The 18,806-nt window shown below is 43.5% G+C and overlaps 1 protein-coding gene across 3 annotated transcripts in view; it reads right to left on the bottom strand.

Moving 5' to 3' along the window:
• The window catches only part of MBOAT1 (membrane bound O-acyltransferase domain containing 1), a 58,603-nt gene extending 40,127 nt beyond the window's left edge, over window positions 1-18,476 (bottom strand). Inside the window, exon 1 of one of the 3 annotated variants that reach the window (XM_068931693.1) lies at window positions 18,345-18,476. In XM_068931693.1, the coding sequence (XP_068787794.1) occupies window positions 18,345-18,434 (90 nt within the window). In that variant the 5' untranslated portion in view covers window positions 18,435-18,476. The remainder of the gene's footprint in view (window positions 1-18,344) is intronic. The other 2 variants (XM_068931692.1, XM_068931694.1) reach the window with 2 other exon arrangements.
• Between the last annotated feature and the right edge of the window lie 330 nt (window positions 18,477-18,806).

Below are 18,806 nucleotides of genomic sequence, written 5' to 3'. Positions count from 1 at the left end.
ATGCTCTAAAAAGTAAGATGTAATAAAATTAGGAATCAGAGCACATGACACGTTGCCAAAACAAAGGTTGGAAAGATACCATCTTCCTTTCATTTTCCATGATTAAACTCCGGAGGTCAGAGAGCCAGGTTCATCACCAGGCCGCACTGACACCCTGAAGCCTTGAGTCTGAGTCACAGCCAGGGGAAGGCAGCCCTGCAGTGCAAAAGTGAGGTATCTGCCCTCCTGCAGAGAGAGAAAATCTGGAGTAGCTCCAGCCCAGCTGGATTGCTTGTTACTGTTGTCTGGCTAAAGAAGTCCTCAATATCTGATAGGCTTGGCTTTAAAAAGCCAGACAGATCCAGAGCATCTAAATGCAGAGTGTAAACGAAGAAGAAAAATTAAACCTTACTTCCCTCTTTTATCCGTTCAAATTCTGTAGTAGCAATAATTCAAAGTGATGTTTAGCCTGCAAATCTGAGTTTTATACAAGGGCAGTAATCAGGTCAAACCAATTGACCAAGCAGCTATCATGCTGGCACAAGAATAACCACACATAATGGTTTTGAGACTCTCTTACGCTTTTAATGCTAAAATCAAAGCCCTCAAAGGACATAAAAGGTTAGGCTCCATCTTCATGAAGCCTTTGCATCTTCTCCCATTTTTAGTAGGGTGATATCAGCTTGGAAAATGTGGACTGAGACTGTAGAAAGAGGAGGAAACAATAACGTCTTGGCTTCTGGAGTCACCTTTTCTGTCACCTCTTTATGAACAGCAAGGGCAAATGATGTGGGAAAGTCACCTCTTCAACTACCTAACCATTCTCAGAAGAAAACCACAGCCATTTCTTGTTCTGTCTTGTATTGGGTCCCATTAACGCTCTGCAGGTGGACACTTAAAGGGCAACAGCCATTTGGCAAGGCATAAAATAAAAGTTCAAGATCCCAGCATCAGAAACATGCCTCAACATTTGTAAAAATCTCAGCATTTGGAGGAAATGAGCCCACCATCAATAACAGAGTGGGAACACTTATCAGCTTTTGTTTTGGGGACAAACTACCTCCATGTTCAGGAGGAAAAAAAGGTAGCAATTTGTCACATTCCTGTAACAGGAAAGCCATGGATCACACTTCCAGAAGGAGAGAGATGAATGTGTTTTGTGGTAGCACTGAAAAATCATTGTGAAAAAACATAAAAACCTTAAAAGGAGAAAAATGGAAAATGTTTTTTTAGCTAGAAGTTCTTAGAATGGAAAACAGAAAATATAGGAGGAGGTGTCCCTGGCTTTACACCATTTCACTAAATCATTACAAATATTCTTGGTTACTGCTTTCCCTAGGTCAGGGTAGGCTACTGATCACCCACTTCAGGAAGTGTCATTCCACTCATCCCACAATCCTACCATCTGCAAATCTCCCCACTTAAAGGAGTGGTAATAGGCATTTGAGGGTTACCAGATCACACCCTAAGCACAGACAATAAGTAAGTTCAAGTAAGTAGTCTGCTATTTTCAGTGCTTTTAACATTTTCCTTACAGTTAAGTATCAGCAAGAAATATCCTGCATTCTACTCTGACCACAAAAATACTTTGCTTTTCCTTTACCATTTTTTTCCTCCCTTATACTTGCAGAAAAGCTGATCTCACTTTCCAAAAATCTAGGAGGATGTACCAAACTGACCACACAGTCCTCTCCAAACTCCAAATGGCAATTAAGTCTGTCCTAAACAGACAGTCCCTCTGTAAGTAAAATTCCTATTAACTCTATTAATTTGAGTTACTTTTTATTCACTCTGAAAATGGACATGATAAATTCACATTGATAACTTGTCACTTATTTGATGATGAGGTACAGATGTGTCCTCCACAACGCGCATCCCTTAGACTAAGGTAGGCATGCTGCACGTTTGTTTGTCTCGGTAGGTGGAGATACAAGTGCAGCCAGGCTGCAGAATATTCCCAGCTAGCACGCAGGTCCATGCCTGCTTCAACAGGTAGCTGATGATGCAAACTGTCCTCAGATTATTGAAATCACAGAAGACACCTGAACTTTTATTTCAGGCTTTGTGCTTACTGGCCAAATCATAGAGGAAGGCTGGAAATCTCTATTTCATCCGCTCAGCAAAGAGAGCATGCAAACAGCAGTGCTTCCAGGGTACCTCAGTGTTAGGCACACTATATCCTAGCACATGGTCAAGATACTCAATGCTAACTGCTTAAGTTGTTACTGGGCCTTAGTTTAGGAGATTGTAACACAGTTTTTAACCTGTAAATTGAAATAAGTACTCTCTTCGCTAATTTAACAGATTACCAAACAGCTGTTTTCAGCACTCAGAAAAGCACAAGGGACCATATTAACAGAAATTAGTAACAGCAACAGCAAGTCCTTCTCATTCATGTCAAAACATTTTGAAAGGGGAATCCCACAATAAAATATTCCCCTAGCCATAGATCAGCCTCATCTTACAGGATTATGGTCTTTTTTTATTTTTATTTTTTTTTGGCAAAGCAAATGCAAGAACTGCAAAAGTGTAATAACTTGTTTTCTCTATTTAATAGTTATTTTGCACACACAACCATAGATACGTAGCAAGCAAGCACGCTTAAATTCACCTTGCTGAAGACATTTCTGCTTTGATGCTGAAAAACAGAGCTGCTGTCCTGACAGCATTTCGCAACATCCAGATTGTGTTAAGTGAAATGGGTGTGTTAAGAATAAGAGATGGAGTATTCTTTACCAGATCATCTCAAAGATATCTGATACTTACTGGAATTTTGCAAAATATTTTGATCTCCCAGACTATTTTTATGAGCCCTAAGGACAATTATTCTCTGCAGAGATCGTTAACTCTATGCAGGGAGGTGACAAACACTCTAAAAAGTAGGGAGATCATCCCAGAAATCATGTGAAGTTTCCCCACTGTTAGCAGAATTTTGACTTAGGCTTCCATGAAGGAAATTAATAATTGTAACATTCACCTGTGTAGCTCCCCTTACAGCCTATAGTGATATCTCCTTGCACAGAACTCACTCACCAAGAACCAGCACAAATAAGTATTTGAGAAGAAATCAGAATAAACTGCAACTTGCGAAATGCTCTATTTTCTGTTTACATCCAGGCACTGTGAATTGCCAACAGCATGGATCAGACAGGAGACAAATTCACTTAAATTAGAGAAACAGTGATGGAAAGCCAAATCTCCCCCATCATTATACTGAAACAATTCATTTCTCTGAACTTGTGTTTTAGGAGTTCTGTGAAAGGTTTTGAGGGGGCAAACACAAAGATTTGAGAACAGAACTCTGAGAAATACTCTTACGAGAGAGGAGTATACACATGACTAATTTAAGATGATTTTCCTCTTCAGAAACACAACTAAGTTCTCATAGCCCTGGCTTGGTTAGTTGCTGTTGTCCTGAATGTGGAGTTGGTAAAGCAGAATTTGCCAACTTGACAGTACTTTGGCCTGTTGTGTTGTTTTCATGGGTAAATTCTGCTGTTTCCCTACTTACAGGGTCAAATATCCTTCCATGATTTAGACTATAAACTTGAAACAGATGTTCTTTCTGGATTACCTCTATGAAGCCACTAGCAGAATAATCACTATCAGGACACACAAATATAGCTGTAGAACAGATTAAACCCTGAGTCATCAAAAGTTTAAAAAGGAAAACACTTAAGTAAAAAGCAAGCTTGAAAAGTCAATTCTACAACATAATGCGAAGTTACACACCCATACCTTTGACGGCTGATAAATTTAACACAGGGACCCGATCCAAACAAAGCTTTAGCTTGCTGTCAACTCTTACATTGAACTGTAACTGCTCTGTACGTTGAACAGATGTTTAAGTAGTGATCATTTATGTGCAGTGATGTTCTGCCACTACCCGTAACCCAGTCATTACTGTTCTCCCAGTGAGAGAGTAATACCAAAACACAGCATGATGAAATTTCTTTGTACCTGGGATAGTCAACAGTAAACACTACCTATAAAAGAAGTAAAAATCAGACAAGCTGGATCCTTCAGTCATTCAGGATATTTTTAAAGCAGAATGCCTTTCATTTGGTATGTGAGCTGCCTCATTTCTCCAGACTGTACAGCGGTGAGGTAGCACACTAATTATAGCACCTTTCATCCAAGGGGGCTTCAGAATAACTTCACATACCTCTGTGCAGCTACTGCATCTCATGCTACAATATGGCAGTTATCTGAAAGCAGAACTACAGTGAACAGGTCAAGATATGGAGGATATTTTAATGAACAAAGGAAGAGAAGAGTGAAATGTAGTTATTCAAACAGGAATTTTGACAGTGAAAAGAATTAGGACTATCACCCCTGCTTTTACCAAAAAAAAAAAAAATAATAATAATCCAGAAGTCACTGGGATCTTGAACTTACTTCTCACTGGAAAGATGGCATCTTTTATGTCCTACCCTCTTTGCTTAAGCATCAGATTTATACGGATGCCAAGGGAACATATCTACCTTACCAGCACATTTTCACTTCACTCCAGCTCTTCTTGAAGTGGACCCACTTGGAGACTTGATCTAAGTATACTTAAAGGTAGGAGAGAAACGCTGAAGAAGAAATGCACAGAAACAAGGAGAATAACTCCAGAAGAGTAAAACACACCAAAGCAGAGGGGTCAGTGCCTGCAAAGACTTCTCTGAAAGTCCCTGGCGCCCCAGCGATCTCCCAAGGCAGGGATACCACCACCACAGCGCTGCTCCCCCTTGCTTCACCTCCTGCAGGGCTCAGGCTCCTGCCTGAAGCCTCAAGTTTCACAGCATATCTTGTGCCATTAAATGGACCAGTCACCCATCCCTTTCCTAGAAATGATTTCCTGGATAACAGCTATTGCTCCCAAATAGTTTTTTCATAGCTGATAAACACACCCAAACCCAAACTGTTGTTTTCATGGGACCTCTCCAAAGACTCGCCTAGCCCCTGCTCCTCCAGTACTACCACCTCATCTGCTACAGGCACCGGTCCGCAAGAGAAAGAAAGCAGGCTCCATGTGCAGGGACAGGTTGGATCAGGCGTGATCTAGCTCCAGTTTCCAAACCTCAAGTGCTACCTGCTCTAGCAATTACACCCTGCAATCCTTCACTAGAACGGGAACTGGCAAGTCTAAAATAACTTGCCCCATTATTCTTATTGCAATGTCTGTGCAATTCTGTTTTCAGTTCCTTTTCTATAGAAAAATGTGTTTGCGGTCTTTAAAAATACACACCAATACAAACAGAGCAGTTTTGTTCACTGTTATCCCTATGATAGCAGCCAGTAAAGGAACAAACATCAATAGAGAAAAGAAAGTGCCAACTTTACCAGTTACTATAAACCAAAAGAAAGTTGTTCACACACACACACTCTGTAGAAACTGTCAACCCTGTGTTAAATTTAAGCACATCATCCTCTGAATAAAGTGACTTGATCAAAGACTAAATCTTTCAAACATGGCAATGGTAATATACAAGAATTTTTTAGGTCCTTGCACATCTAAAATCTGGAACATCATGCATTAAACACTAAAATGATGCTCTCAGTGCCAGGGCACTCTAAAACAAGAGCACTGAATTTAGTTTATCAGGATATGCTTTAAAACAGCACAAAAGGGCTTTGCTCAAGATAGGGATAGAATTTATCTATCCAAACGATGATGTTGATATCTGAGCTAGTCTATCTATATTCCTTTTATCATCAACGGGGTGGAAAAAAGGGCAATCCTAGGCTGCAGTTCATCTAATCCTAAGAAACATGTCAAAAACATGTCTTTCTACTGACTAAAAGAGAAATCTAGATGGATAAGCTTAGATATAGAAAGGTCTGCTGTAGACTGATGAAAATAAAAAGGACCCATACTACATGCATTAACAGAAAAGGAAACTTCAGACTATGAAATAGGACTTCCATTTAGGTGTAAGAGGTGACATTTTTATGGTACTCCACTTTTTGGATTACCACTTAAAGACACCTAAAAATGGCATAATCTTTCACAAGAAGGTATTCTGCAATAAAACAAGCCCACTTCAAGCGCTTGAAGTAGAACAGAAAAAAACTGAGTGCCAATCATGAAGCACTTCTTTAAAAAAAAAAAAAATTACTAGCATCTATAGCACAAGAATTTTAGGTTAACAACGTTCCTGTCTAATGGGTGTAGTCAAACACAGTTTCCTGCTTCTGCAAGCAAAAGGCACTGCAAACCTCAGTTCTTCCTGTCCTCTTCCCTGTTTAAGTAGCTTTGCATCTCCAAAACACTCAGTAACAGCACTAACAGAGGAAGAGGAGAACTCTATCAAACACTGAAGAAAATGTTTTCAGATGCGCTTAAAAACCACTTCAGGGTCCATGGGCACAGACAGGTGAAGATCTACATCCTTCTGCCCATACTCCCACCTAGCAAAATATGGGGCACTCACCGCAAGGTGCCACCATGACCATGCCCTTTCCACCACCAAAGGGCACAGCATTTACTAAAAGAGGTACTACTACCTTTCCATATGAATTCTCCTTTGCAGGGAAAAGAAGATACACAAAGGTTTTGGGAAGCCACCAGTAAGGGCCAGGGAAAAGTCTGCCATGAAGCCCAGCTCTATACTCACAAGAAGGCAATGAGTTTTCCACCTTCCTTCAGTGCCACTGCCTACAGGTTGCCTTCTTCCCCACCCCCTTTAGCCCAGGAAGATTTTAGAGCTAAAGCGACTGCAAATCGACTGCAAGTCGACCTTTTTATTTGTAGGGTTAATTTTCAGCCAAATCAACATGTGCAGCTGCACAACTGATATTTTTTCACAAGGGAGGAAACAGGAACATGATGCCAGGAGAGGGAACACAAGCAGAAACCACCTTTTGCAGTAGTACCCTCTAGCTGGAGCCATTTATTTGACCGTGCAGTCACATGTCCAGTTCATATTTAGGCAATTATCTTTGCAAACATAACAGTTAGCAACTCACTTTCTTTGTTTCGGTAAACAATGAAAACTTTACATTCTGCAGTTACCTGCAGCCCTTGTGTCTGCACAAGCAGACACAAAGCAAGACATTTGCTTTCACAGTCATGAGATTTCACACTCATAAAATATTGCTCTTCCCCATTGTTCTACAGTTCAACAGTAAAATTATTGCCCCATGATGTTTAATATGTTTGTCTAACCTTCATTCATGGGGGCTGCAGACTTAGTTTTTAACCTCTGCAGTACTGCGGCAGGAAGAGAAGCCGCTATGATATCCTATTTTGGCTTTTTTCTCTCCCTACTTCTGCTTAGAAAGTGCAGCATGCTCAAACTCTGCAATCATTTATTTTGGATCTCAAACCATACAAGAATGACAGGAGTGTAGCTGGCTGTTCAGTTGTGCCAGTATTACAAGCACCTTACACCTACAGCAAATACCTTTGGGAGCTGAACTTTGGAGCATGCCTAATTGTAGGTGCTTGACTTCAGACACAGTTGAAAACAAGCGATTTGGAGACGGCAAGCACTCAGGACTTCCGATAAATCAAATATCTCAACTGACACTGAATTTAAATATCTGGAAATCACTGGTATCTTTCTGAAAAAGCATGCCCTGAATGAATGCTAGAGGCTTGCTACCTCGTCCCCCCACCCCAGAAGGGTTTCCTAGTTCTCAAACTTGGCAACCAAAACAAAACAAAAACCAGCAGGAAAACGCGCAGCATGAGCAAGTGTCAGTTGGTGAATCAGAATAAAGAAAAGGAAAGTTAAGAAGAAATGAGAAACTTACATTTTACTAAGTTTAAGGAAAACAGACTTTCTTTTTATTTCCCTGCTTCATTTAAAACAGGGCTGCCTGGTTTGTATACCTCCCAGTACAGCTCCATACCTCTATTTGTAGCGTGATAGAAATTCGGACACCAACGTTGAAATTTTCCAAAGATAACTGCCATATGAGGAAAGAAAGCACACACATATACACACTCTTACACTACTTAAATGTGGTATTTTATTTTTCCCATGCTACCAGCAATAGCAAAAACTTTAATTGCTTTCCTTTACAAAGGACAGCAATCATTAGGTCATAGGAATAAACCTCGATTTTTCCTCTTCAATGGTTCAAGGGGGGGGGGGGGGAGAATGCCCTTACATTTTAGAATTATTAAACTGATGCTTCCATTACCTAGTGAGAGCCAATTTATTGTTCAAGAAAAAAAGCATAGCAACAGAATTCCACAAACTCCACACTACCTTTCCTCAAAATACATCATGAACATGAACACAGCTAGGGGAAAGAAATTCAAAAATTGTTAAGTTGCATAAATAACTAGAGTTTTCCCTTTAAATAAGCCCTTTATACCAAAAAAATACCATTAAAAAAAATGCTTTAAAAGAAATAGGACATTGCATGATTGGCACAACTGGCCTGCCAAATTTATTTCCATCTCTATTTCTTTCTGTCACAAGGTAACACGTGGCGCCTGAGCAAAGGGGAGCACGTGCTTCAGCCCAGACGAGGGCTTGGACCAGAAGCATGGGTCCCCGCCGGCTGCTGAAGGCCTCTCCGGCGCGCGAGCCAAGACTTCCACCCTCCAGCAAAGAAACGAGGCCATGGTCTCCCTCCAGCCAGTGGCAACGTGTGTGCAGTGCTTGCAAAAATAAAGCTGAACCAATTGCAAAGATCTGACTCCTGACCTGCCAGTCAGGTTGTCTCCTAAACTGGTCTGGTAGGGTGCCCTGAACAGTGATGATGTTCAGAAACTTAAGTGTCAGGGAAAGGAAAAAAGACGATGCAGATATGGAATCAGTTTCCTCCTAATAATTATTTGAGCCCTGAAATACATCTAATTTACAGCCTGGCAGCACTCTACATAGGCCTGAAAAACAGGAAGTTCAACGGTCAGGCAGCTGAGGTACTGGCACGCTTAAAACATACGACTGATATGAAGCTAGATAACAGACTAATGATCAAGATGTCGGAACCCTCTCAAAGGACTAAGGAAGACCACACCAGGCACCTGCGATATCGCATCAAAGACAGCATGCAGATACAGCATTAAAGAGACACAGCACGAACCAAACTCAGAGGAAACACTCAGCCTATGGATAAAGTAACCAGTTAAAAAAGCAGGTCGGGCAGACAAGATGACAACTAAGAGAAAAACACATGACGAAGCGTATTAGGGGCCAGTTATTTTATATATAACTAATAGACAGGTTGTCGTAGGTTGGGCTCTTTGCGTGTGGGACGCCGGGCAGGTGAGCCCTCCCAGAGGCTGACTGACCCACACGGAGATGTGCCACTTCCCACCCTATCCCCCGGAAGGAAACTCCAGCGAAGCATCTGGCACAGAGCCGGGCCGCGCGGAGCGGAGCAGAGGCTAGCACCGACAGACCCACTCGCCCAGGAGGAAGGAGCCGCGTGTGGGACCGCCAGCAGCCACCTGGCCCCGCAAGCCCCAGGGACGCCGGGGAGGCACGACCGCCAGCAGCCTCCTCGGCAGGCCCTGAAAGAAGCAGGCAAAGGAGTATGTACTTCCAAAGCCTTCTCTTTTAAGCGATTAAGTGTTATAGTCTGGATAGTCATGTTTTTTTGGATAAACATCCAAGTCCTCGCTAGCTCTGGCCAAGTCCTTGGCCTTCGCAGCGTCCTGTTGAAATGAGATTCACGGTCCGGTTACGGACTGCATGAGAGAGATCTTCATTCTAATCACTCCTGAATCTGCAGCCTGTCAATATTACCACATTTTTCTCTTCCCTTCTATCCCCCAGTGCTTCTCCATGTGAAGAAGGCCTAGATGCACTCACTTATCTGCTTTCACCATGACCCCTCTTAACAGTCACATTTCTAAAGTAAACAGCCAATTCCCTCACTTTGCTTTTATATATTTAAGGAAAGAAGTCTACCTTATACTTTTTCTATTTATCCTGTTTGTATCTTCATTCTTGTTTCACAGCAAAGAAGAACAGCTAACAGCTATCTTTCAATTAACTTGTGCAACAACAACAGGACAGAAACATAATTATGTCCTCCTTTGCCTTCTATCCCAGACCATTCTTTGTTCTAATCCTGATTTTATTTCTTGTTTAGCATCAGTAGAACCTCTCTAAAACCTTCTTTTCCCAAACTTCTGACCCCATTTCCTTCTCTTCAGTTGCAGGCTTGCAATCAGGAACCAGTGCCCAGCAGAGAAGTAGTATTAAAAGTAACACTAAAATAAAGATACATTTTCTGAATAAAAAACAAACAAATGTTTCCACTCTTAGTAGTCTATCATATTTCACAATGTATCAGAGCAATATGCCTACACTTTCAACATACTGCTATAAAATATACAAAAAAAACATACACTGAGTGTAGTGTTATTGTTGCTGTGGCAACTCCAGACCACAATTTTTTGCCTCAAGAGAATTAGCATGAACACAAAAATACACACAAAGGCATAAACAACCATGGGTGCTAACAGTGCCTACAACTCACTGCGGATATAGGACACTGCCCTCAAAAACTGCTTTTAATTGAAAGAGTAAGTCCTTTAACTTCCAAATCACAGTCTCCAAATCATCTGTCTACACTTGTTTCTCCTCATCCTCAGTACAGCACAGTTTGCAGAACTTTCTGAGAAAGCCTGCAGCGTAAAATGTGTAAACGTAAAGTAACTTAATAAACTGAGAAATAGCAGTGCTTGTGAGCGAACAAAGTAACTCTAAAAATATCTCTCTTTCAAACAGATGAATCATTGATCTACAAGTTGGAATTTGCTGGTGTAAATACTTACTGCAAAGCTTAAGAGTCAGTGATTTGCAACTGCCCTCTCTGTGTGCACACGAAAGATAAACAGAGTCAATACTGGACTATTCTTTTACACTCCCTTGATATGATAGCAAGGAAAAACCTACTTTCACTAGCTTTTAATGTCATTTAAGTCAGGTATAAGAGTTATTAAATCTTTTTTACGCAACTGTACTTAAAAAAAGTTTACTCGCCTCCCCATACATAGCAACATAAAAACAAGAATGAAAGTTATTCTAGAAATGTTGGGGGTGTGGGTCCTCAAATGTCTTGGGTCAGATCATTCTGCCTTCCCCATTCCGGCCCTATCTACATACCCATGCCAAACTACACTCCAACAAGAAACCACAAATGAAGAAATTGCTCAACTCCAATTAGAGCTTTTGTCACAAGACCAGGGCGTGTAGGAGGAGCAAGTGATCATCCTGTGCACAAAAGCCAGCAGCTGAAGTTTCTTTCCGGGCTTGAAATTGCTATTTTCTTTTTTTTCTTTTTCTTTTTTTTTTTTTTAAATAATTTGCATTTAATCCAAAATACTGCAACCTAGAGGATTATTTTCCTTTCTCCCTTGTCCCTCCTGGATGTTTCCAGCCTGCCTAACTCATGGAGCTGGAATTCTGCAGCATACAATCTGGTGATCACCAACAATGCCTTTTAAAGTTGCTATTTCATAGGATTGCCATATTTTTGTCCAGAACTTTCCAGGCAGATACATGCACTCAGGTGTATCTGCCCTTGTATAAGTCATCTAGGTAGCTTACTCATCCCCAGAAAGGATCCCACGCACTGTGGTCCCATGCCGAGTTCATCCGCACGAGGACACGCGCAGTGGACATATGCAGGATTCCTATTATCCAGCAACCTAGAAACACCAGGTAAATATTCAGAGCCCTCAAACCTCACCTAGACAAAGCATCCTGAAAGAGGGAGTTTAATTCTGTGGAGGCCAAGGATGAAGAACTGTTCTAATACTTACTATTTGTTTCGTCTAGGACCAGGCAGCATAGTGACACCCACACTATAGACAGACTGATCGACTAACTTTCCTTCTAGTTGTCAGAGAAAGACTATCATTTCTTTGTTCAAAAAGAAAAAAAAGTGACAGAAATTTTCCAAGCTGGTAAAGCTCTCCAGTTAATATACAAGTTTTAGGTTAAAAATGATATCTCATTTGGATTTTTAACAAAATGGAATGACTGAGAGCAAACTATTTGGAAATTTAGGATGTTTCAATTTATTTGATTAAAAAATACATTTCTGTTTACTCACATCATGGAGGTTGTTGTTGTTGGTTTTTAACCTAATTCAGGATAGAAATTTTCCTGTTGTGAGGGAAGCCTCAAACACAGTAAAAAGTTTTCCCACAAAACTCCACTCAGCATGCAACATATTTTAAGTAGCCAAAAAAAAATTTTTTTAAACATTTTTGTCAGAAACTATTGTTTGTGCTTTTGTTTTTGCTTCGGTGCTCATCTACAATTCCACAAAGCTGTTAAAGTGCCTTCAGCCGGGAAAATGAACTTGACAAATTAAGATTGTAAAAAGGGAAGATGATCAAATCCCACCTTGCTCTGAGGGGGACGCAACCAAAAGGTTTCCCCTTGGTCATTTTTCTGAAAGTGCAGCTCTCCCTGTTTACAGATCCACAAGCAACCAACCCAGCTGAACACCCGATAGAGCACAGGCTGGATTCCACCTCCCAAAAGTAACCAAACAAGCCTGACCAGTGCTACGCTCTGAAGAAAGCACTACATGAATGTCAAAGATTTTGGCTGTGTCTAGCATGTAGCGCGGCCCGGTAGAAGCGGATCTGCAGAGCGAACCAGCTCATGCTGAGGACCCCACACGTGCATTACACATGGTCTGGAGGGTGTCACTTCAGCTTTACGCTGGTGCTGTGGCCTGGATGCCCGCCAGCAGCGCAGTACTACAGGCTCCCGGAGCGCATCCTTTGGCTTAACGTCATCTGAAAGCAACCCCGGGCAGATGCTCTGGGGCTGCTTCGCCTGTGAAATAGAGCGTGCTAACTGGGGGGTGATCAGGGGATTCATTCCCCAAGCGCACCCCTGCTCTGACTGCCGCGTTAACATAAACACTCCCACTGACAGCGAAGGGCAATGGTAATCTATGTACTAGGCTGTCGTTTTAAGATCAAGCTGGACTTTCTAGAAACCCTCCTTAAATATTCTCACTAGACTACCTGAGCATCCAGGAGACTTGTGGTTTGGTACCCTCAAGGTTACCCGGAAATATTGGGTCATCCACTGAGAGGTCATCCAAGCATCCACGGGGGGTGGGGGGGTTCACTCCAAGGAGAAACACAGCCTGCTGCTATTAGATCTTTCAGTTGATTTTGTCCAGCTTTAGACACGTACAGAAGGTTGGATTCACCTCTGTGCTGATGCCAAGCCCAGCACAGCAGCCTCCCCTGCCCAGGGATTATCAGCATCATCCACACTTTGGCAAGTTGACCTTGAGAGCTGCCCATTCACGCGAGCTGTACCAGGGGGGCGAGGATCAGCCAGGGCACTACGCACCACCAGGCAGGCCAGCACACGGGAAATCCTGAGCATCAGGGTCTTCCCTGAAAGCAAATAGCCAGCAATGTGCTCACTGCCTTGACCCCCACTCTGGAGTCTGAGATTCTTCATCACAACCTCATACTGTCTCCAAATAGCTTCAGGGCACCACTAAATTAGTCCTGGCATGATTAATGTGCAGAGAAAGTTTCAGGAAATTCTATGCAGAACTCTTAACGTTTATTTTTCCAGATCTCATTTAACACAAATGAAAAGGAAAGTGCTTAAAATGGGGAAAATGGCAAGCACTGATTCCAGTTGCAGTTTTGTCCCTTGCCAAATGAAAAACTTACTAGGACAGACTTTGTTTTCAAGGCATGAAAGGATGTGGAAATATTTACATGCATAATATCAAGACATCAGCCACGATGTCCAAGATTGTAATGCCCAACTGAGAGAGAACACATTGAAAAAGGCAGCACATGTTTCCAAGACAGAGGAAAAAATGTATTATTACAATTGGTAATAGTAATTAACCTGAACAGAAAGACATGCTTTAGACATAGCCTTATTATTTGGAAGCTACTACACCTCCATTTCAGGTCTGTCTCAACAACATGCAGGATCCTACCCCCTGTAGGAGCAGGTGAGTCAAGTTAGAAGAGTTACAGCCTTTGCTGTAAATACACAGAAGAACTGTGCTGCCTGCAAACACCGTGAACTGTGCCCTGCTCACAGGGCACCCATTTAATTGGGGACCCTCAACTGGACCAGCAAGGTTATGCCTCCATACTTGATTCTTTAAATAAACTGCTATGCCCTTCATGGCATTACAGTAAAAAGCTAATGCTTTCTTTAATGATAAAAAATTGACAAGCTCTGGATACTCAAAATCAGAAAGCACCAAAGTTGAGTTGGCTTTGGCAACCTAATACCACTTTGTAAATGTTTATCTCTCTTTTTTTTTTTCTTTTTTTTCTCCACCAATTCATCAGGATGCTTGTGGGAGAGAGCTATTCAAACTCAAGGAATAGTGGGAAGAGACGCCTAATACCTAAACTATTCTGAGACTCAGATATTTGCCCTACAGTCCCCTCACAGAGCAAGTGTTTGATTTAAACTGTTGCCAAGACATAAACATGCAGACCAGCTCCAGAAAAAAGATTAAAAGGAAAAATAAGGTGTGCAATTAGCAGCCAATACATCCAAAATTAAATTTAAATGTACTTCTCCCATCCCCCTTTTGGGGCAACACAGCATGCTTCATCAATGAAGACACCGAAGTTGAAACTCTCTGATATAAACACGAGAAGATGCTCATACGACATTTTTTAGCGAGGCAGTCCTTGAAAAGATAACATATTTCCTTGAAAGTCAACAATCTCGGCACTCTTAGACGTAGGTCTGGGTAAGGCTTGTTAAAACGTAAGGTTTGTCATAGTGCAGTTGAAGACTTGCAATTGGGCAGTCACTTCCAAGGCAATAGGTAACCTAGGATATTAAGTGCACTGTGCAGCAGAACAATCTTGAGAAGCAAAACTTTTTCTATCAAGTGTTTTAACTCTTTGGATTGAGAAAACTTTTAGAGATGCCTAGAGCTTAGGAAGGCATGGTAAAAACTCCACGTGGATAAATGACCCCCTTAAAAGTACTTTTAACATAGCTTTAAATACCATATTTATTTCTTCACTATATTTACACATACATGCATTTTGTTTACAGAAATGACACTATTTCAAGTTTAATCTTTAACTTAACATTTCTCACTGATTTATTCTAGAGAACAATGTCCCCAAATCAGTGATTTGGGGCATACATAATAAAAAATTGTATTTTGCCAAATGATGCAGCAAGAGTACTGGAGGGACGAAGTCCCAGAATCAGTGATTTGGGCATATGTGACAAGACCAAAAAAAAACAAAAAACAAAAAACAAAAAACCCCTCCCTTTCCAAATGTTGCTGGAGGTATGTCATTGACCTAGGCAGATATTTTTAGAACAAAAGTCAGCTAAACTTCAAAGTCTGCTTTCCTGGGATATGAGGATGAATTGAACACAAATAGTCTTTTCATCCTCTTTTGAGCTCATTAATCTTGTTACTGAATATAGCCCTTCTTAAAAAATAGAATGTCAACGTTAAATTCAAAAATAAATCATCCATGATTTATATTTACATACGTAAGTTATCTAAAGAGATGTAAAGTCACACCGAGACATGGTGATTGTTCTAGCGTGTAAAGCAGAAAACATAGTTATTTTCTCCTGTTAATACACTGTCTAGTAAATAAAATGTGAACAGTCTGCCAATTACACAGCGCAGCTAAGGCATTATACCCTCTGGAGCTCTGAACCGTTTTTAAAACTAAGTCATAATTTTTAAAATGAAGAAAACAACCAGCACGAAAAATGACATTTTCATATCCATCTATGCTTCCTACAGTTAGTGACACACAATAGCTGCTTACGAAAGGACAAACATTTTTCCATCCTCCACTGCTATAGCTTTTCCTCCCCTGCTGTAAAAAGGTACCGCTTACTACTTTTATTCTTCAGACCTCCAGCTCAGCTTCTTCTCCTCATCTTTTTCATAGACCTTAAAGCCTCTCATGGCAGACTCTCTGCGTAAGAGAGCTGCCAAGTCGCCTGTGCACGCAACGCGGAGGTAGCGTGCAGCGTTGAGGTACAGCTGTGATTTAGAGGGTCTACACTCCATCTGCGTGCCTTTGCCACATGTTTTCTAGGCACTTCTATGCCTTTCTGATACACCAGGAAACACCAGGCATACGGACAGAAGTGAGATTTAGGTGTCCAGGTCCAAGAGGCCAAGCATGGTGACACCAACAAGCGGTGACAAACCAAAGACCATCTCCTCTGATCCAGCCTAGCTACCATGTGAGAGACAGGGAGAGCCCATGAACCTTGTAATGAGGGACACGCGTAAAACAAATCCTCACGACTTGTAGGATTTATATGTAGCAAAATACTTGTTCTCTCCCCACAGAGCTTCGTTCAGCACAGAGGGCCGAGGGATCATCTGTCCTCTCCATCGACAAGAGTCTCCTCCCATCCTAACGAAGCAGGTGACCAACTCTACCCAGCAAACAAGCTCCCATTTAGCACAAAGGTTGGAAACGTTTCTGCTTTGTTTCTGAAGGTGTTAGCATTATGGGTCAGAGTTGAAACTCATGTCGCACGAGGACACAGCAGAGGCACAAGGCTTGCACGCAACTATCTAGGTGTCTCCTCCTTCGAGGGAGCAGCAGTCCCGGACACAGCCCAGCTCACTGCAGTGGCCAGGAGGCGACAGTGTGTTAAAGAGCAATATTAAAATCTGACAGGGACAATTAAGCAGGACCCTGGGCGGGGGGAGTGATTTTCAGACAAGAAAAACCACTTTTCGAGGTGGCTTTTCTGAAATACCACGAGGATCTCTGGCAAGCGTTCCCACAGGGCCACCTCGCCTCAGCTCGCGGTGTTTCACGCCGCCAGCGGGGCACGCATGCGCCCCTTGCCTGCACCCACCTCACAACTCCACACGCACGCAGGCACCTGCCATGGGCAACTGGGAGATGGGGCCCTGGCAAAAACCCCAGCACGTAACCCCATGCAGCAAAGGGTCCTCAGGCCCAGAGCAGCAAAGGGAGAATATTTTCCCCCAACAGGCAACATTGTCTTTGTAGCATTGCGACCGAATGGAAGGACAAGTTTTTGAAAACTTGGAAAAAAGAAATCCTAATTTGTCAAGTATTCACTGACCGGTGACCGAGTCAGCCTAACACTGTATATATATGCTAGGCTGCTGCAAACAAGCTGGAACAGCAAACATTTGCTGTTCATGGTTCCTTTAGTGCTTCTGTCTTCATGAATTGTGGCACAGAATACCTCAGAAAAGAAACTAACACCATTCATACCTCTTCTCCTAAATTAAAATATTACTTTATAGATCAAAATAAGCCCTTATGTGAGTAGTGAGTAAGAAATCTGTTAAGAACAACAACAAAAAGCTACAAATTTCACATTATAAACTACTTCCTGTTAAAAAGGGCACTATCAGTTAAAATCAGCATGCTTTGGGAGTTGAATCTTTCCATAGTTAATGACATGTTTCTTATTCAACTTTGAAAAACAAACAGTAGTAAGAAATGACACACAGCGCCAGCCTCTCTGCAAAGAGCAGAGAGCACATCAGTCTCGGCCTCGCGCTGGTTTGTACGCCCAACGTCTCTGCTGCCACAGTTTCTCAGTGCACAGCTCAGCTTCCTAATAGTTTGGAGGAGACTTTTCTGGTCAGCGCACGCTTCCAGACCCGACTTCCTCGTGGCTGAAAGAATGCAGGAAGGGCAGCAGGTGCACGCATGCTTCGGCAAAGGGATGATGGGCATGGGGGGGGGGGGAGGAGGAGGAGGAAAAAAAAAAGCAACATTTTTCTCTGGCTGGTTAACTAGGCGCATCTCAAAGATCAGACAACAACATTGTCAAAAATGGATTTACACTGTTAAGCATTTTGTACAACCTTGCCGGCCCGTAAGACTCCTTTATTTTATGTGTGCCTGGCTGTTTTACATGCTTCTGGACATGCGCCTTGCATTTCCAGCGGGCGCTCGGGCTACGCTGGAAGACACTTCTGCGTCTCCCTTCTACAGACCCGTAAACCGTTAAGAGCAGTGCCTGAGCTGAATGATTTTCTCATAAAACAGAGCCCCCTCACGCATCACGCATTCCCAACCAGCTGGCCAGAAAGCGGCAAGCAGCTGAAGCCACTGAGCGACTTGAGCACTTGAAACTTTCTCCCAGCCCGTGCAACGCCGCGCCGGACAGCATCACGAGCAGCAGGGAATTTCGGCAAGAGCAGCCGACGGGAGCAGCCGGGAACAAAATAAAGCACTTCCAGCAGGACGAGAAGCAGCCTCCATGCGATAAGCCGCGGCGGGCCGGCCCGCGTTCAACCCCCCCCACCCCCCGGCCCTCGCGGCCCCCGGGCTTCTTTCTTTTGCTTTCTTTTTTTTTTTTTTTTTTTTTTTTTGGCTAGAACACGCTGCCGGCGCCCGGCTGTCCGGGCAGCCCACGCCTGCCGGCCGGCCGCCCCGGCCCCGGCCCTACCTGGTCCAGGGGGATGCCCAGCAGGGCGCTCAGCGGCTGCAGCAGGGTGGAGCCCGTGGTGCGGTGCGGGGCGCCGGGCGTCTCTGCCATGCTGCATCTCCGCCGCGCCCGCGCGCCCGCGCGCGCGCGCGAGCCCCCCCCGCCGCCGCCGCCGCCACCTGCGCCCGCGCCGGGCCGCCGGGGGGCGCGCGGGCGCGGGCGGCGGCAGAACGGGGCGGGGTTGGGGGCGGGGCTTGCCGCCAACGGCCGGCGCGCGGCCGGCTGGGCCGTTATAGGGCGGGGGTTGGGGGGAGGCGGCGGGGTAGAAGAGGCCGTTGGGGAAGTGGCGGGAGTCGGGTGGGGGCGGTTGGGAAGGGGGCGGCGCGGCCCGCCCCGCCCGCTGCGGGATGGCTTCTTCCGACGGCCGCCGAGCGTCGAGTTGGTTAAGGCGGGGGGGGCTGTGCGTCCTCCCGCGGCGCCTCG

This window comes from Struthio camelus, chromosome 2 (assembly GCF_040807025.1).
Source record: "Struthio camelus isolate bStrCam1 chromosome 2, bStrCam1.hap1, whole genome shotgun sequence".
Lineage (NCBI taxonomy): Eukaryota > Metazoa > Chordata > Aves > Struthioniformes > Struthionidae > Struthio > Struthio camelus.
This window is presented reverse-complemented; position numbering and strand designations above follow the sequence as displayed.